Source organism: Strigops habroptila, chromosome 21 (assembly GCF_004027225.2).
Source record: "Strigops habroptila isolate Jane chromosome 21, bStrHab1.2.pri, whole genome shotgun sequence".
Classification (NCBI taxonomy): domain Eukaryota; kingdom Metazoa; phylum Chordata; class Aves; order Psittaciformes; family Psittacidae; genus Strigops; species Strigops habroptila.
Genome location: NC_044297.2, coordinates 305626 through 325224, shown reverse-complemented (window position 1 = coordinate 325224; position 19599 = coordinate 305626). Strand labels below are relative to the sequence as shown.

At 64.5% G+C, this 19599-nt stretch overlaps 1 protein-coding gene across 10 annotated transcripts; it reads right to left on the bottom strand.

Annotated features, from left to right (window-relative positions):
• Window positions 1-19: 19 nt before the first annotated feature.
• Window positions 20-19149, bottom strand: CAMK2B (calcium/calmodulin dependent protein kinase II beta). 10 transcript variants are annotated; one of them, XM_030510154.1, is made up of 21 exons: window positions 19002-19149; window positions 16362-16456; window positions 14668-14727; window positions 14465-14519; window positions 14308-14373; window positions 12718-12790; window positions 12012-12114; window positions 11489-11572; window positions 11069-11163; window positions 10780-10902; window positions 10601-10684; window positions 10160-10202; window positions 9594-9668; window positions 8079-8116; window positions 7928-7999; window positions 6201-6245; window positions 5873-5921; window positions 2866-2941; window positions 2691-2785; window positions 1429-1667; window positions 20-1352 (listed from the first exon to the last, which is right to left on the bottom strand). In XM_030510154.1, exons 6-20 carry the CDS (start codon window positions 12742-12744, stop codon window positions 1435-1437), a joined length of 1242 nt encoding a protein of 413 aa, XP_030366014.1. In that variant the 5' UTR covers window positions 12745-12790; window positions 14308-14373; window positions 14465-14519; window positions 14668-14727; window positions 16362-16456; window positions 19002-19149; the 3' UTR covers window positions 20-1352; window positions 1429-1434. The 10 variants fall into 10 exon arrangements, with proteins under 10 accessions (XP_030366014.1, XP_030366005.1, XP_030366006.1 ...); XM_030510145.1 differs by having other exon boundaries at window positions 18998-19148; XM_030510146.1 differs by having other exon boundaries at window positions 20-1325; window positions 18998-19148.
• Between the last annotated feature and the right edge of the window lie 450 nt (window positions 19150-19599).

The window sequence follows — 19599 nt, the reverse complement described above, 5'->3', positions numbered from 1 at the left end:
GCAGAGAGCAACCCTTATCTGTTGTTTTTCCTCATAATTTATTTGCAGTTTTCCCGAGACAAAAACGAAATCCGAGGAATCTTTTACACTTACAAGGCTCAGAAAGAAAAGACAAAGGGTTTCGTTTGGTTGTTTTTTTTGGGGGGGGGCAGGAAATGGGTGGAAAAAGAATGAGAGAAAAAGGGGGAGAAGAGTCAAATTTGGCAACGATCCACCAGCATTCATGGGACAGAAACAGCTCAGCTCAGCTCCTCAACATACAGCGTTAGCGCCCGAGGGTTGCTCCCGCGCAAAGGGCATGCAGAAACGACTGATCAGGATTAAAAAAGAAGAATCATCATCATCATCATAATAAATATATCCCCCCCCCACCCCCCCGCCCAAACCAGCCCCCAGCAACACGGTGCCTCTGGATGTGGAGATGGGCCAAGGGGAAGCGTGTGGCCGAGCTGGGGAGCGCCCGGAGCCCCCCCGGGCAAGGGGAGGTGGGGGGTGCAGGAGGGGAGCGCTGCCCGGTGCCATGGGGGGGTGCGGTGGGGGGACCCCGGCGGAGCAGCCTGTGCCCCCTAAGAGACCCGTTCTCTTAGTCTAAAGTGCTTTCGATGCTGCGTCAGTGCTGGCTGGATCACCCCGAGCCCCCTGTCCCAGCCCTGGTACGTGGCACCCGCGCCCACCCCCCCCCCCCCGCACCCCGTCACCCCAACAAAACCCACCAACACCCAGAGGTGCCTCTGTCACCGGGCAGGGGACATGGAGGTGGCTGCCAGAGGATCCCCCCAAAGGCACCCACCATATCCCCAGTGCTGGGGCTTTGGGGGGGGTCCCTTGTGTGTGCCCCCCCCCCCAGCAGCCAGGGCCCCCCCTGGGAATTCAAAAATAAAGAGCTCTCTCTATGTACAGGGACGGGGAGAGCAAAAGCGGAGCCCAAAGAACAACATCCACCACCAGCAACAGCGACACGCCACAAGCACAGCCGGGGCCGGGGGGGCCGGGCCAGGACCCCCCCTCCCTGCCACAGCCGGGAGACACCCCCAGGCAGAGATGGGCAGAGAGGGGGGGTCTGGCCATGGGAGCGCCCCCCCAGCCCCCGCCTGGGCTGGTTCTGGGGTGGGGGGTTGGGGTTGGTTCCCCCCCCCCTTTTTGTTTTTTTTTTGTCATTTTGGCGGTTTTGGGGGTTTTTTTGTGTGGGTTTTTTTTTGTCTTTTTGTTTTCTGCAAACACAGGCACTGGAGGGGAGGAGCGGGGGGGGGGACAGGCATGCGGACGCGTGCTTCGGGGCCGCAGCTCCGGCTGCCGGCTCGGCTCCCATCGCCGGCTCCGTCAGGCTGGAACCAGGACAGCCACCGTCAGCTCTGCGGGGATGGGAGGGTGAGGCCGATCTGGGGCACCCCCCGCACCCCCAGCAGCACCCCCTGGCCCCGCGCTCACCTTCATTCACTGCAGCGGGGCGACCGGGGCCCCCGAGCCGTGGAAGTGGACGTTCTGCCACTTGCCGTCGCGGCGGTGCCACACGCGGGTCTCCTCGGACTGGCTGGTGCGAGGCCGGCCCTGGGCGTCGATGTACTGCGTGAGGCGGATGTAGGCGATGCAGGCGGCGTCCTCGCCGATGACGTGCACGTGCGGGTTCAGGATCGTCGTGTGGATGGGTTTGTTGTTCTTGGAGAGCACTGTGGGGTGGCCACCGTGTCAGGAATGGGCAGGGATGTGGGCAGGCAGGGAGGGACGCAGGGGAGCAGCAGGATGGATGGGCAGCCGTACAGGCAGGGAGGACTGGATGGGTGGACAAGCAGACAGGACGGACAGACAGGGTGGACAGACAGGCAGGGAGGGACGGACAGGCAGGATGCTGGCAGGACAGACAGCAGACAGAGGTGGGTGATGGACACACGGACAGGCAGGAGCAGGCAGGACAAGCAGGGCAGCAGGCAGAGGCCAGGGAGGGATGGATGTGCAGAGGGATCAAGCAGGGGACTGACAGGACACAGGCAGGGGCTGGGCAGACAGACAGGGCAGGGGATGGGTAGGTGGGCAGCAGACAGGGACTGGTAAGAACAAGCAGGGAGAGAGCTGGGGACGGGAAAGACAGGTGACAAGACAGGATGCACAGAGGGACAGGCGGGACAGGAGGATGGACAGGCAGGCAGGAGACAGGCAGGGAGACAGGGAGGACGAATGGGGATAGGCTGGACAGGGAGATGACAGGCAGGACATGGTCAGGGCAGGCAGGGCACAGACAGGGTGCAGGAAGGGTGCAGGCGGGTACAGGCAGGGCACAGGCAGGGTGCAGGTGGGTGCAGGAAGGGTACAGGCGGGTACAGGCAGGGTGCAGGAAGGGTGCAGATGGGTACAGGCAGGGTGCAGGAAGGGTGCAGGTGGGTGCAGGCAGGGCACAGGCAGGGTGCAGGAAGGGTGCAGGTGGGTGCAGGCAGGGCACAGGCAGGGTGCAGGAAGGGTGCAGGTGGGTGCAGGCAGGGCACAGGCAGGGTGCAGGAAGGGTGCAGGTGGGTGCAGGCAGGGCACAGGCAGGGTGCAGGAAGGGTGCAGGTGGGTGCAGGCAGGGCACAGGCAGGGTGCAGGAAGGGTGCAGGTGGGTGCAGGCAGGGCACAGGCAGGGTGCAGGCAGGGTGCAGGTGGGTGCAGGAAGGGTGCAGGTGGGTACAGGCAGGGCACAGGCAGTGCCAGGCACTCACAATTCTCAAAGTAGAAGCGGTGAAAGTCCATCCCCTCCACCAGGTTGCCCAGAGCCTCGGGCTCGAAGGAGGTGAGCCCCGGGTCGCAGATCTTCCTGTGGGGCAGCCGTGGGGCAGCCGTGGGGCAGCAGCGGCCACGGCCCCCCCCCCCCAACCCCCCTGTGACCCCACTCACGCGTAGGCTTCGAAGTCCCCGTTGTTGACGGCCTCGATGAGCTGCTCTGTGATCTTGATGATCTCCTGCTTACGGGCTGGAGGGCCACCGGCATTGTCACCACCCTGTCCCCAACCCGTCCCAGTCCCTATCCCCATCCTTGTCCCCATCCTTGTCCCCATCCCATCTCCATCCCTATCCCCATCCCATTCCGTCCCTTCCAGGAGTGCCCTGTGCTGGAGGACTGGGGACAGACGCACACACGATGGGGGTGGTGACAGGGCTGGTGGGACAGGGACAGGCCCATGTCATGGGGGACACTGCGATGGACACAGGGACATGGTGAAGGGATACATGGGGAGAGGGGATGGGGACAGACAGACTGTGGGATGGACCATGGGGACACACACAGGGACCTCCATGCACCCAGGGCCCTGCAGCTCTGCCACACCAGTATTGGCCTCCCATGGTCCTGTGCCCTCTCAGTGGGTCCCAGCGCTGCCCAGCAACATCCCAGCGCTGCCCAGCACCATCCCAGTGCCCTTCCAGCACATCCCAGTGCTGCCCAGCACCATCCCAGTGCCCTTCCAGCACATCCCAGCGCTGCCCAGCACCATCCCAGTGCCCTTCCAGCACATCCCAGTGCTGCCCAGCACCATCCCAGTGCCCTTCCAGCACATCCCAGTGCTGCCCAGCACCATCCCAGTGCCCTTCCAGTACATCCCAGCACTGCCCAGCACCATCCCAGTGCCCTTCCAGCACATCCCAGCGCTGCCCAGCACCATCCCAGTGCCCTTCCAGAACGCTGAGGCATCCCAGTGTCCTCCTAGTGCGACCTCAGTATGTCCCAGTACTTCCCAATGTTACCCCTGCATGTCCCACTATATCCCAGTGCCATTCCAGTGCATCCCAATACGTCCAGTTCCATACCAGTGTCTCCCAGTGACATCCCACTCTCTCAGCGCAATGTCAATGCATCCCAGTGCATTACAATAGATCCCAGTTCCATGCAAGTGCATCACAACACATCCCAGTGCCATCCTATCGCATCCCAGTGCCTACCAGTGCAGCCAGAATGTCCCACTTCCACCCTAGTGCAATCCTGCTGCATCCCAGTGACACCCCAGTACATTCCAGTGCATTCCACTACATCTCAGTTACACTCTGGAGTGTTCCAGTACCATTCCAGGCCACCTCGATACACCCCAGTTTACACCAATACATCTCAGGGCCATCCCAGTGCATTTCAATGCAACCCAGTGCCAACCTACTGTGCCCCAGTGCCCTTCCAGCACATCCCAGTTCATCCCATTTCCATTCCAGTGTCACACTGTTGAATCACAGTGTCCTCCTATTGCATCCCAGTGCCAACCTTCTGAGCCCCAGCACTATTCCAGTGTATCCCACTACATCCCAGTCCCATTCCAGTGCATTGCAGTACCATTCTACTGCATCCCAGTACACCCCAGTTCCAACCAGTGCATCCCACTGCTACACCAGTGCATCTCAATTCACCTTGGTACCATATCACTGTATCCCAGAGCCATCCCAGTCCGTTTCTGTGTCACCCTAATGTGTTCCAGTGCCATTCCGATGCATCTCAGTGCCACTCCACTACATCCCAGTGTGCCCCAGCACATCTTAATGCCACTCCTGGGCCATCCCAGTGTTTCCCAGTGCATCCTATGTCATTCCAGCACATTCCCACACAAGCCTAGTTCCACCCTAGTATGTCCCAGTGCCATCCTAGTGCATCCCAGTGCCATTCCAGTGCATTCCAACACAGCCCAGTTCCAGCCTGGTGCATCCCAGTACTACTTTAGAGCATATCATTACACTCCAGTTTGCCCCAGTGCATCCCAGTGACGTCCCACTGCATCTCTGTGCCAATCTGCTGAGTCCTAGTGCCATTCCGGTGCACGCCAATACATCCCAGTACAGCCCAGTTCTAAACAGTGCATCTCAATTAATCTTGGTACCATGCCACTGTAGGCCAGCACCATCCCAGTGCATCCTGGTGCATGCCAGTCCATCCCAGTGACATTCCAGTCCATCCCAGTGCACCCTCGTGCACCTTGGTGCCATCCCACAGCCATTCCAGTGCCATCCTATTCTGCCCCCATGCCATTCCAGTGCACCCCAATCCATCCCAGTGCCATCTCACTGCAACCCAATGCATCTTAGTGCCATCCCAGTGCATCCCAGTGCTATCCCAGAGCATTCCAGTGCTGTCCTAATGCATCCCAGTGCTGTCCTGATAATGCATCCCAGCATCATCTCAGTGCATCCCAATGTATCCCAGTGCCATCCCAGTGGCATCTCAGTACACCCCAATGCATCCCTGTGCCAGTATCAGTACATCCCAGTACATCAGTGCAGCTCAGTACACCCCAGTGCATCCCAACATCAGTGCATCCCAATGTATCCCAGTGCATCCCAGTGCCATCTCAGTGCATCCCAATGCATGCCGGTACATCCCAGTACATCCCAGTGCATCCCAGCATCATCTCAGTGCATCCCAATGTATCCCAGTGCCATTCCAGTGCATTCCACCCCCTTCCCAGTGCATCCCAGTGCCATCTCAGTACATCCCAGTGCATCCCAGCATCATTTCGGTGCCTCCCAATGTATCCTAATGTCACCCCAGTGCATTCCACTCCCCTCCCAGTGCATCCCACCCTTCTCCCAGTGCATCCCAGCGCCATCCCAGCACCAACCCAATGCATCCTGGTACCATCCCAGTGCATCCCAGCACCATCTCAGTACATCCCAATGCATCCCAGCACCATATCAATACATCCCAATGCATCCCAGTGCATCCCAGCACCATCTCAGTACACTCCAATGCATCCCAGCACTATCTCACTGCATCCCAGTGCAGACCAGCGCCACCTCAGTGCATCCCAATGCATCTCAGTGCCATCTCAGTGCATCTCAGTGTATCCTAGTGTCACTCCAGAGCATTCCAGCCCCCTCCCAGCGCATCCCAGTGCATCCCAGTGCCAGCCCCCCTTGCAGCCCCCGTCACCTTTGGTGTCCTCATCCTCGATGGTGGTGTTGGTGCTATCGGACGACTCCTGCCAGCGGTGCCGGGGGAGAGACACAGACAGAGACATGGGTGAGGACAGGCCCCGCTGGGGAGCGGGGGGAAGAGCCCGGCTGGGGCCCGGCAGGACCCCGGTGACACCGGCTGCGCTGGGGACAAGCCGCCACCGTCACCATCGGCTCCAGCGCCGCGTCACCCCCTCCCGCCCCACGCCATGGCTGATGCTGGGGAGATGGAGGCGGAAAGCGGGGCCCAGACGGCCCCGGCGCTACCGGCTGTGGCGGGGCGAGGGGAAGAGAGGCAGCAATACCTTAACGCCGTCCGCGGGGTTATGGATTACTGTAGTTTGAGGCTCCTACGGGAGAAGGGAGAGAGACAGAGGCGGGGGGGGGGAGGGGGAAGGAAGCAAGAGCCCGGAGGGGGGACAACGGAGTTGGGGGACGACGGAGCGAGCGGCACGCGGACAGGGGCGAAGAGAGACCCAGACCGGATTCGGGGAGGGCAGAGGGGGGAGAGAAGCAGAGAGTCATTAGTCCAGCGAAAGCCAAATGGTTTAATTCACAGAAAGACGGAGGCTGGGAGGGGAAAGGGGGGGAAAGAGCTGGGGCAGGGGGGAAGGACACAGCAAGAGGAGAAGCCGCAGGGTGGTGGTGGAGGGCAGCCCCGTGCCCATGTGCACTGCACTCCCTGTGCCGGCTGAGCAGCCTTCCGCCTGCTTCCCGCACTCACTGCCTGAGCTGGACATCCCCTTACCTGCATCCTGCAGTCCCCAGAGCAGCTCGATGTCCCCATGCCCGTATCCTGGAATCACGGCACCAGTTGCGCATCCCCATGCCCGTATTCCACATTCGTGGTACCAGCTGGGCATCCCTGTGCCCGTATCCTGGACTCCCTGTGCCTGCATCCTGCATCCATGTGCCCGTATCCTGGACTCACGGTACCAACTGGGCATCCCTGTGCCTGCATCCTGCATCCATGTGCCCGTATCCTGCATCCATGTGCCCATATCCTGGACTCACGGTACCAACTGGGCATCCCTGTGCCTGTATCCTGCATCCGTGCCCATATCCCATACCCACCTTGCTGTCTGCGTGCCGGATCATCCCTGCACACTGGTCCTGCTGTGCCAGCCCCATCCTGTATCCTACACGTACTTCACCTTGCTCTGGTCCTCTGTGCCCTGCACCCACCTCGTGCCTGGTGGTGGGGTCCCCCCATGTCCGTACCCTGTGTGATGGTCACATCCTGCCACCTCTCCAGTCCCGGGGCAGGAGCACCCTGCGCTGTGTCCTGCACCCACGTCACTGTCTGCGTTGTAGGGACACCCCCGTGCCCGTGTCAGGAACCCACCTTGTCCCATGGCAAGGCCATCGGGTGCCCATATCCTGCACCCGTCTCACTGCACTCACGGCAGGGGCACCCCCGTGCCCATATCCTGCACCCACCTTATCTGTATGGTGAGGGCACCCCCATGTCCGTATCCTGAACCCATGCTGTCCCATGGCAGGGCTGGCCCATGCCCGTATCCTGCACCCGTGTCACAAGACACTCCTGGGTGCATCCTGCACCCACCTTATCCATATGGCGGGGCTGGCCCATGCCCGTATCTTGCACCCATGACGGGGACACCCCCATGCCTGTATCCTGCACCCACGTCACAGGACACTCCTGTACCCGCATCCTTGCACCCACCTTGTCCCATGGCAGGGCATCCCCATACCTGTATCCTGCACCCATCTCGCTGCACCCATGGCGGGGGCACCCCTGAGCCTGTGTCCTGCACCTACCTTGTCCCATGGCAGGGGCACCCGTGTGCCTGTATCCTGCACCCACCTTATCCGTGCTGCGTGGGTGTCCCCACGTCCGCATCCTGACCCCCCCTCTCCATCCTCACGCCCCCCCCTTCATCCCCAGCAACACCAGGGCCAGCCGGACGGACGGACAGACGGACAGGGTGGGGGTGCCATGGCGATGGATGGGATGGGGTGGGATGATGGGATGGATCCGGGGGGGGGGGGCGGTCAGGGGAGCACCTACCAGTGCGGCAGGCGGGAGGGTCCCCTTGGGGCTAGTGACGCCAGCGCTGCCTTTGGTGCTGTTGGTCTGAGGCTGAGGGGGGGGGAGAGAGTTGGGGGGCTCAGCGGCATTGGGGGGGCGGCCCCCCCGCGGCCCCCCCGCGGCCCCTCACCTTCACACCGTCCGCCTTCTTGTTCAGTAAGCTCTTAGCTGCTGTGGGGGGGGGGGAGAGTGTCAGCGGCCATCCCCTCCCTCGGGGACAAGGGACACTGTGTGTGTCCCCCCCATCCTGACCCCCACTCCCGGCCCCCCACCCTCATGCCCCCCCATGTACCAGCAGCACCCACCACCCCGGTGTCGGGGAGGGGGAACACGCTGGGGGGGGGGGTATCCCCATCCTGGGGTGTCCCCACATGAGCTGGGGGTGTCCCCACCCTGGAGGCCCCCGCGGGGGCTGGCTTACCTTGGAGGAATGCAGAGAGGAAAGCGAGAGAGAGAGGAGGGGGGAGCGAGAGAGAAATGGGGGGAAAAGGGGGGAAAAAGGGAAAAACATAAAAAAAATTCATAAAAAAGACGAGTTGAGTGCGGGGGGGGGGAGGGGCGGCCCCCTGTGCCCCCCCCGTGTCACCCTGGAGGGGACGAGGACGGGACGAAGAGCACCTCTCACTGCTGTCACTGCTGTCACTGCTATCGCGAGCTCTGCCGGTGGGTATGGGGGGGGGACGGGGACATGGGGAGGGGTCACAAGTGGCCTTGGGGGGGGGGCTGGTGTCACCTGGAGCATCCTCGTTACTCCTCCAAGCTTGGGGACCCCCCCCGCTGGCATCACAGTGCTGGGGGGGGCTGCGGGGTGACACGTCCGGTGACAGCAGGGTGACAGGGATCAGCCCACAATATGGGGTGGACCAATGGGGGGGGGGGTACGACACCCCTGCCCTCCACTTTGGCAGAGCCATGTCCCCATGAGGGTCCCTGTCAGGGTGTCCCCAAGGGTCCCGGTCCCTCCTCAGGAAGCAGGCGGGCGCTGAGAGGTGGGGGTTTAAACCAGAGCCGAATTGGGGGGGCCGGGGAGGGGGAACCCCGGCGGGGGGGGGGGCAGATGGAGCCCTTTGCGGGGGGGGGCCCCGGTTTAACACCCGCCGAGTGTTTCGCGGCGCCACGAACACCGGCTGCAGCTCTCAGGAAGCCATGCGGGAGGGGGGGGCATGCGGGGAGGGGGGGGGCACATGCTGGAGGGGGGGGCCATGGGGCATGCGGCTGGTTTCTTCCCTCCATGCACCAGCGTGTTTCCCCATGCACCTGGGGGGGGTACCCTAAATTATCTCTCCCCCCCAATGTCCCCATTGCTGACCCAGGTGGGGGTCCCACATTGTGTGTGTGTGTCCCCCCCCCAGGGACCACAGAGCAGGGCACAAGCACCCAAGCAGCAAGGGGGGGCGCACAGGGGGGTGGCAGCGGGGGGGACGGGACAGCGGCACCTCTGTCCCCATGGTGGGGGGGTGATGCGGGGGGGTATGATGCAGTGCGGGGGGGCCATGCATGCGCTCCGATTTCCGAGGAGGGCACCCGAAACCCGTTGGGGGGGGTGGTGAGGAAGAGGATTAGGGGGGGTGGGGGGTGAAGGACACAGAGACCAAGCGGGGCCGGGTTGGGGGGGGCCGGAGGGGCCCTTTGCGGATGCGTCTACCTTGTTCCACCAGCCCCAGGGGGGCCCCGGCGGCGGCCGCCGACATGGTCGGAGGAGCGGTGGTCTGTCTGCCCACTGCCGGCAGCGGCACAGAGAGGAGAGAACGGAGCGGAGCTCCCGTTAGGAACGGGCCGGGGGGGGGCGCTGAGGGGGGGGGGCGCAGCCGGGACCCCCGCTTCCCACCCCCCCCACCCCAACAACGGCACCAACGGGGGGTGGCCTGAGGCCTGCAGGGGCCGGGCCCTGCTGCTCCCCTCACACACCCTGTGCCCCCCCCGCCTATACCGGCCACTGCGGGGGGGGGGACACACGGGAGCGGGCACTACCTGCTGCTGCGTGCGGCGGGGGGGCCGCGTCCTGCCCCCCCCTTGGCTACCGCACGCCCCGTCCTCGGCGACAGGGGAAAAAACGGGGGGGGGGGGGTGTCAAAGGGGGGGTTTGGGGGGGGGGTAAAGAGAGAAAGACAGCGACAGAGAGAGGGGGACGGGGGGCACCAGCCTCGGCGGGGGCTGCGGGCGGGGGGGCTGCGGCCCCGGCACACCCCGGCAGCGGGAGCCCTCCCTTACCTGAGAAGTTCCTGGTGGCCAACATGGTGGTGAGGATGGCGCCCTGCGGGGGGGGGAAGGAGCGTGAGAGCCGGGATGGGGACATGGGGTGCGGGAGAGGACATGGGAGGGGATGCAGCATAGGGCCATGGGGTCGGGGTGCAGGATGGGGCCATGGGGTGGGGAGTGTGGGAGGGGCCATGGGGTGGTGGGCGCAGGATGGGGCCATGGGGTGGGAGTGCAGGATGGGGCCATGATGGGGGTGGTGCTGGAGGGGGCCGTGGGTGGGGGGTGCAGAATGGGACCATGGGGTGGAGGGTGCAGGGGGGTGCAGGATGGGGCCATGGCACTGTTGGAATGGGGCTGTGCCCATGGGAATGTGCTGAGACGGGCCCATGCGGGCAGGTACACATGGTTGGGATGGGACCACGTCGGGGGGGGGTCACTTTAGGGGGGTCTCACCTTGAGCTTCCTCCGGGCATTGAACTTTTTCAGACACTCGACCGTCTCCTGCCTGTGCATCATGGAGGCCACGGTGGAGCGTTGCTGTGGGGACAGGGGGGTCAGCACCAGCGCCACAGCCACTGCCCAGGGGACACACACCCCAGGGGGACACTGTGGGGCAGAAGGTGGGCACTTACGCAGACCCACGGGTGCTTGAGGGCCTCGTGCGCTGTGATGCGCTTGGCCGGGTTGATGGTCAGCATCTGGTTGATGAGGTTTTTCGCTTCGGGGGTGACTGTGTCCCACTCGGGTGAAGGGAACTGCAGGGGGGACACATGGGGACACCAGGGGGTGACGCTGAGGAGGTACAGCCCCATGGTGCCTCGCTGCACACCCCCAGCCCATCACGGGAGATGCAGCCCAAAGCCTTTCCCTAGGCTCCGTCCCTCAGTAGGTTCGAGTCAACACCCGGCACCAGGGACTTACATCGTAGGCACCGGCCTTGATCTGTTGGTAGAGTTTGTGCTGGTCCTCGTCCCAGAACGGCGGGTACCCCACCAGCAAGATGTACAGGATGACGCCTGCACAAGGGACAGCGGTGTCAGCGCCAGGGCAGAGCCGGGATGGAGGCAGGATGGGGACGGGGATGGGACCAGGATGAAGGGGACAGGGATCGGTCCAGGATGAAGACTGGGATAGGGCTGGGACAGGAACTGGAATGGGACAGGCATAAAATTGGGATAGGGAACAGGATGAGACTGGGATGGGAACAGGATGGAGCCAGGAAGGGGACAGGATTGGGGCCAGGTGGGGATCAGGATGGGACCAGGAGAGAGATCGAGCAGGCACCAGGCAGGGATCAGGCAGGAGCAAGCAGGGAGCAGGCAGGGAGCAGGGATCACTTACCGCACGCCCAGATATCCACAGGTTTGCCGTAGGCCTCTTTGCGCAGGACTTCAGGGGAGAGGTATCCCGGTGTGCCCGCAAAGCCTGGACGGGATGGGAAGGAGCTGAGCCACAGCAACACGGACAGGACAGGACAGGGACAGGACAGGGACAGAGGCACAAATGGGGACAGGGACAGCACAGGGACAGGACAGGGGCACAAACGGGGACAGGGACAGGATGAGGGACAGGACAGGGACAGGGGCACAAACGGGGACGGGGACAGGGACAGGACAGGGACAGGACCAGGGACAGAACAGGGACAGGGGCACAGACAGGGACAGGTACAGGATAGGGACACAGACATGGACACGGACAGGGACAGTGACAGGATGCAGTGGGCATTGGACTGGGGCACAGAGATGGAGCAGGGATATGCTGGCCACAGGGTAGAGACAAGGTGGCCACTGGGGGACACAGCAGGCATGGGGGGACACAGCGGGCATGGGGGGACACAGCGGGCAGGGGCACTCATGGCACTCACCGAACCAGGCCTGCTGATCCCCCTGCACCTCGATGGCGAGGCCGAAGTCGGCCAGTTTCACCGCAGCCCCTTTGCACTTGCTGGCCAGGAGCAGGTTCTCCGGCTGCGGAGCCAGCACCAGGTATGGGCAGCACCAGGTATGGGCAGTGCCAGGCACGAGCAGTGCCAGGTATGGGCAGCACCAGGTATGGACAGCACCGGGTACGGGCAGCACCGGGTAGGGGCAGCGCCAGGTACAGGCAGTGCCAGGTATGGGCATAACTGGGTACAGGCAGTGCCAGGTATGGGCAGCACTGGGTATGGGCAGCGCCAGGTAGGGGCAGCACCAGGTACGGGCAGCACTGGGTACGGGCAGGGAGGGAGAGGAGGATGTGGGGAGGAAGTAGAGGGGCTTTGCAGCCACCGTTGAGCAGGTCCTGCCCCGGGGGGGTCTGTCCAGCCCCAGCCAGTGTCACCCCACACCCACAGCTGAACTTGAGCCCCCCCTGTACCCCGACAGGGTGAGCACCCCCCTGGTGAGGAGCCATCACTGGGGGGTCACATGCACCCCAGACAGGGGAGATGGCAGCTGGGGGGAACCCCATCCCCAGGGGCAGCTCAGTGACCCCCCCCCCGGACCCAGAGGCTTGGGGACCCACCGAGCCAGGGCCCGCCCATGCAATGGACCCCAGTGCAGAGGGACAGACGGACGGATGGGGGGGCTCACCTTGAGGTCCCTGTGGACGACCCCCATCTGGTGACAGTGGAGGACGGCCTCCAGGATCTGCTGGATGCAGTGGCTGCGTGCAAACGGCGGGGGGGGGTCAGGGGCACGCTGCCCCCCCCCCACCTCCTGCACCCCTCCTGCCCCCCCAAACCAGCCCCTGGCCCCGCTGCACCTGGGGGGGACCCTACGGAAACATCAGTATCTTGTACTGGGGGGGTGCTGAACTTGGCACCCCCCGTGCCCCTGCCTGGGGAGGGTCAACTGCCTGGGGGGACACCCCTGGGTGCCCCTCAGGGGGTGCCCCCATATTAGCACGGAGCTATGGGGGTCACCCTCATGGTGCGGCTGTGCCCCCCCCAGCCCTGCTGCCCCCCGGGATCCCCAGACAGGACTCACAGGGGAGGGAGGGGGGGTGCAGGGAGGGCGGATGGAGACGAGACAAGAAAGAAAGAGGGAAGGAGCGGGGGGATGAGAGGCTGGAATGGGGGTGAAGGGGGGGCCCTCGCCCGGCTGGGGGGTGCTGGGGCATGGGGGGGGCAACCTCCCTGCAAGGGGGTGGCAAAAAAAAGGGGGGGGAGGGTGTCAGAAAAAGGAGGGAGGAGAGAGCCCCAGAGGGGGGTCCCGGCGAGGGCAGCGGGGCCGGGAAGCGGGATGCTCCGGCAGGCGGGGGGCATGGCCCCCCCGGCCCCCCCCATTATACTGACCTGCGGCTCCCTCTGCACAGGGGCAAAGTGATGGGTGGGAGAAACGCGCTAATAGCTCATGGACACAGTGACTGCAAAACAAAACGGGGGGCGGGGGGCGGGGGGGCGGGATGGCGGGGGGGGTTCAGGATGGGAGTGAAGGGGAGGGATGGGGGGAATAGGCGGGAGGGAGTGGGATGGGGATAAAGGGGTGGGATGGGAGAGGAATGGGATGGGAGTGGGGGGCAGGAGGACAGAGGGGCAGGTTGGGGGGCAGCAGGAGGTAAAACAGAGGGAAGGGGGTGCCGGGGCGGGGGGTGGGCAGCGAGCAGAGGGGCAGCGGTGGGACAGACGGACACGCGGACGGACACACGGACACGCACAGAGCCCGAGCGACGCGTGATGGGAGACGGGGAGGGATGGGGGGGACAGGGGAGGACGGACGGAAGGAGGGGGGGTGGGATGGGGACGGGGGGGGCGGAGATGGGGGGAACGAGAGAGGGGGGAGAAACAATGTTGTGAAAGCCCAGAGACCATGGGGACGGGCACACGGTGGCACACAGGGCGTTGGGGGCCTGGCACCGGCACGGGGGGGGCCCTGGGGGCCCCCACCCGCCACCAGCCCCCCCCGCACATGTCATGACAATGCCAGGCCTCAGCGGCGGGGGGTGGGAGGTGAGGGGGGCCCCACTGAGCACCCGGCAGCGGGATGGAGCCGGGGAGGGGGGGGGCGGGTTTATGATAATGGAGGGGGGGGGGGGGTAAGAACCACCCCCCCCACTGGGTGCCCCCCTGCCTGCCTCGCTGGAGCTGCCCCATCCCTGCAGCCCCCCTGGGGGGGGCACTGGGGGGCCTGGGGGTGTCCAGGGGGGGTTTAGGGGGGTCTGGGGTGGGCGCGGGTGCTCACCTGGCATCGGCTTCACTGTAGTACTCCCGCGCCACGATGTCCTCAAAGAGCTCACCCCCGGTCACCCTGAAACACACAGAGCCGGCACCGTCACCCCGGGACACAGCCCCCCCGGCCCCCTCCAGGACCCCCCCGGGGCCCCCCCGGCCACACTCACAGGTCGAAGACGAGGTAATGGAAACCCTCCTCTGAGATGCTGTCATGGAGCCGCACTGCAGGGGCAGGAATGAGCACAGGGATGGGCACAGGCACAGGAGCCCACACGTGACCCAACACCCAGCAGGGACCCAAGGAGGGCACCCCCCATGTCCCCAGGGGCACCCCGCACACGCTGGGGGGGTCCCCGCAGTGCCCACTCACCGATGTTGGAGTGCTTCAGCAGCCGGCAGATCCGCGCCTCGCGCTCCAGCTTCTGGTGGTCTGAGAGGAGAGGGGTGAGGCAGAGCCCCGGCAACCCGACAGCACCCAGCACCCCAACAACCGGACACCCCGACAGCACCCAGCACCCCAACAACCGGACACCCCGACAGCACCCCGGGATCCCCATCCAGAGGAGCCACACGTGAACACACGTGGCTCTGTGGGTGCAGGTGGCTGTGGGTGTAGGTGCACATGTGTGCAGGTGTGTCTGGGTGTGCACCTGGGGGTGTGTGCACGTGTGTGGGTGTGCACATGTGTGCGGTTGTGCGTGTTTATGCAGCTGGAGGAGTGTATACACCTGTGTAGTTGTGTGTGTATGGATGCGTGTGCACGGTTGTGCACATATGTGGGCGTGCATGCGTGCAGTTGTGTGTACAGTTGTGGCTGTGGATGTACACGTGCTTGTCCATGTATGCACACGTGTACAGGTGTGCTGTGTGAGGCTGTACTTGTGTGGATGGGTGAACCTGTGTGCGGCTGTACATACGTGCACATGTGTACCTATGTGTGGCAGTACATGTGTGAGGCTGTACATCCCTGTAGTCGTGCTTGCGTGCACACGTGTATCTTTAGGTGTGGCTGTACATGTGTGTGTGGCTGTACATGTGTGTGTGGCTGTACCTGTGTACACACGGGTGTACATCCATGTGTGTGTGTGCACCCATGTGTGTGTACCCATGTGCTGGGCAGGGCTGTGAGGGTGCACATGGACACACAGACACGGGTGTGCAGCTGCTCACAACCCCCTGCACACGTGTGCGGGTGTACACACACGTGTATAACCATGGTCACACACACGGCTCACACAGTACACACCCTCCCGCCTTCACACGTGTGTACACACACACTGAGCATGCACAGACACAACGTGCACACGTGTGCACACGCACACACAGCAAACACATCCATGGCTCAGTACACACACGTGTGTGCACACAGAGCACACATACACCGCCTGCTAACATGTGTGCACACATGTCACACACCTGCACACACGCACCCCATGACACACTACAGGCACACATCCTGCTCACGTATGTGCACACCCCCCCCATGTGCAGTGTACATGCCTGTGCACATGTTACTCACACATGTGCACACACACACTTGTGCACCCCCCACTGCTCACATGCGTGCACCCATGAACACAGTCATGTGCACACCCTGCCGTGAACACATGTACACATGCCACGTACACATTGCACATACATATGCACGCATGTGTGCGCACACACACACTGCTCACACCCATGTGCACACGCATACGCACACATGCTGTGCTCACACCCATGTGCACCCCCCCCTTCCACTCACTCCTGGGCATGCACACGCACCTTTGCACGCAGCACATGCACACACACACACATGTACACACACACACATGCAGCTCACACACGTGCATGTACACACACACATGCAGCTCACATGCGTGCACACCCCCGGGGCACCCTGGGGCGGGGAGGGGACCCTGTGAGGCAGCAGGAGGGGACGGGAAGGGCCGGAGCCAGCCCCACGGAGCAGCCAGCACCCCCCAGCACCACGGGTGTGATGGGTGCCCTGGGCATGGTGGGTGTCCCCATGGGCACTGGGGGCCAGGCCGGGGCTGACTCGGGGGGGTCCCGGGGGAGTCCTACCTCTGGCCGAGAGCTTTTTGGTGTTGATGATCTTGGCAGCGTACTCATGGCCGGTGCAGAGCTTGACACAGCGCCGGACCACCGAGAAGGCGCCCCTGGGGGGGCAGGGATGGGCTCAGCACCCCCCCACCCCCCCAAACCCGGCTCCCCCCCGTGACTCAGCACCCAAGAACGGGGCTGCACTGGCCGTGACTCAGCACCAGGGGGTGAACCCAGCACCAGGGGGGGCCCTGACACCGAGGGCCTGTGGATAGGGAGTGCCGGGGGGGGAATGGGGGGAGGAAAGCGTGGCGGGGGCTGGGGCAGCATCGCGGTGGGGGGGGGCGCGGGAAGGATCCGGCACCGGCAGCCTGTTGCCATGGGGACAGCGGGTGGCCCGGATGGTGGCGATGGCCGTGGTGGGGATGGTGGCAGTGATGATGGTGGTGGGGATAATGGTGATGCTGGCAGTGATGGTGGTAGCAATGGTGGTGATGGGGGTGATGGGGGTGGTGGAGATGGTGATGGGGATGATGGTGATGATGGTGATGATGGATGGTGATGATGGAGATGATGGGGATGATGATAATGGGGATGTTAGGGATGGTGGTGATGATGGTGATGGTGGTGATGGTGATAGGGATGATGGAGATGATGGGGATGGGGATGATAGTAGTGATAGTGGTGATGGAGGTGATGGGGATGATGGTGGTGGGGATGATGGAGATGATGGGGATGATGGGGATGGGGATGATGGGAATGATAGAGATGATGGGGATGATGTGATGCGGATGATGTGATGGGGATGATGGAGATGGTGCGGATGGGGATGATGGGGATGGGGATGATGGGGAGGATGGGGATGGGGATGATGGGGAGGATGGGGATGGGGATGATGGGGAGGATGGGGATGGGGATGATAGTGGGGATGGTGGTGATGGTGGCAGTGGCACAGGGCCTGGCTGCGGGCACACTGGGGCACAGGGAGCCAGCAGCAGCCCCAGGGCTGGGGACATCGTGCCCATGCCGGGCAGCAGCACCGCTCACCCACAGCCCCTCCTGCTGCCACCAGCGCCTGTGTCCCCCCAGCACTAATGTCCCTGCTGTCCCCTGCCTGTCCCTAGGGCAGCAGTGCCCCCGCTCCGCCCGTGCTCCGCAGCCCCACGCCAGGGCCCCGGGGGGACACTTGGGCCCTGTCCATCCCCTGCTCCCCAGTCCCACGTCCCCCCCATGGCCGGAGGACGAGGGGGACCCCCCAGGACCTGGCACACCCCATCCCCCACCCCCAGGGCCCCGGGGACCGGGCCCCGGGGGGGTTCCAGCCCCCCCCCCCCCCCGCCCCGTGCCTCAGTTTCCCACTGGCCGATGTCCCCCCACAGCCCCGGCGGGGGGGGGGATGCGCGCAGTGGCTGGTGGGTGACACAGAGGGATGGGGGGGATGGGGACCACGTTGCCATGGCAACCAGGATGGGCTGGATTTTGGGGAGAATGAGGGAATGGCCCCCGATGGCACCACCACCCCCCCCATACCCCCAAAGGGACCCCCGGTAACCCCAGCAGAGCATCCCTCTGCCACCCCGATGGGATCTGCACCCCCTTCCCCGTTTTACCCCCCCTCCCCCCAACGGGTTGGGAGCTGATCTGCCTCTTCCCCCCACCGTGGCCCTGAGGGCAAATGAGCCCCCCCAAAACAAACCAAGTTCCTCCTCAGCTATCCCAACACCTGCACCGGGCAGGGGGATGAGGGATGGAGGGACCCGGGGGGGGCAGTGAGGACGTGGGGGTCTTTAGGCGGGTCCATTGGGGCTGGCATCTTGTAAGGACTGGCGGGGGGGGGGGAGCAGAACTGGGAAGTTATATAAGGCCTAAAGGGGTCCAATGGGGGGTGGGGGGTCTGTAAGGACCACGGGGGTGGGCTATAGATGAGGGAGGAGAGGAGAGCTCGGGAGCTCTGGAAGGGTGGGGGGCGCGGGGGGGTCTGAAGGGAGCAGGAGACTGGAAGGACTCAAGGACGGTCGGGAGGATGAGGGATGTCTATAGGGACCGGGGGGGGGGGGGGGCATAAGGATTTGGATGGGGGGGTGTCTATCAGGATTAAAGAGGTCTATAGGGGCTGTAAGCGCTGGGGGGCATCGATGAGGGCTGGGGGGGCGTCTGGGTGTCTATAAAGACCAGGGGATCCAGAGAGATGGGGGGGCTGTGAGGATGGGGGGATCTATAGGAGCAAGGGGGAGCTGTAATGACTGGGGGGGACTGCAGGAGCCGGGGCGGGATCAGGAGTGCTGGGGGGGTCTGTGAGGACCGGGGGGGGGGTCGGGAGAAGTGTGTGTGTGGGGGGATAGGGTCAAGGGCGGCTGTAAGGACGGGGGAGGGTGTCTGTGCGGATGGGGGTCCCCGGGATGGGGGGTCCTTGGGGGGCTGCAGGGACTGGCAGGGGGGGTCCAGGCTGTAAGGCCCCGGGGGGGGGGGGCAGGTACCGGGGCGGGGGGGGGGAGGCAGGGCCAGTCCCGGGGGAGGGGGCTGGGCAGGGCCGGTCCCGGTGGGGGGGGGGGGATGCGTCACGTCTGCACCGAGCGGCGGCCGGAGCCCCGGGCAGCGCCCCCCGCCCGCTGTCCCCTCCCCGCGCCCGGGGCCGGTGCCGGGGCCGCGGCTCTTACTTGCCGATCTCCTCGTAGAGCTGGTACTCGTCGGTGAAGCGGGTGCAGGGCACGGTGGTGGCCATGCTGCCGCCGCGCCGCGCCGCAATGAGCCGCCCCGGCACCGGCTCCGCTCCGGCTCCGGCTCCGCCCGGCGCGGGGGGGCGGGAGGGAGGGAGGAGGCGCCGCGGGCGGGGGAGGCTCCAGCCCGGGACAGCCCCCGCCGCCCCCCGGCAGGGATCCCCCCACCCCCCCCCGCCCCGGACCTGCCCCCGCGCTGGGACCACCCCCGGTGTGTCCCCCCCCCGGACCCCCGGGATCCCCCTTACCCCACCCCCCCCGGGCCTCTTTATCCGCCCCCCCAGGTGGGGGGTGACACTCGCATCCACCCCGTATCCAGACCCCCCTCCAGGGATCGCACATCACCCCCGAAGCCCCCCAAATCCACACACCCCCCAAACCCCCAATATCCAGAACCCCCCCCCGAGGACCCCACATCCACCCCCTCCCCATAACCCCCCCAAACACCGCGCCCGCCCCAATGTCACCCCAAACAACCCCTCCAGGCGCTAATCCCCGCCCCCCAATTGGGGAAGGGGCGGGGGGGGGGGGGGCAAAAATCC

Coding starts and splice junctions, on each gene's coding strand:
- CAMK2B (XM_030510145.1), bottom strand. CDS start 19,062: ATGGCCACCACCGTGCCCTGCACCCGCTTCACCGACGAGTACCAGCTC. Junction 14,728..16,361: donor CAAAAAGCTCTCGGCCAGAG/GTAGGACTCCCC, acceptor CTCTCCTCTCAG/ACCACCAGAAGCTGGAGCGC. Junction 6,246..7,927: donor CCCTCCCGCCTGCCGCACTG/GTAGGTGCTCCC, acceptor CTTCTCCCGTAG/GAGCCTCAAACTACAGTAAT.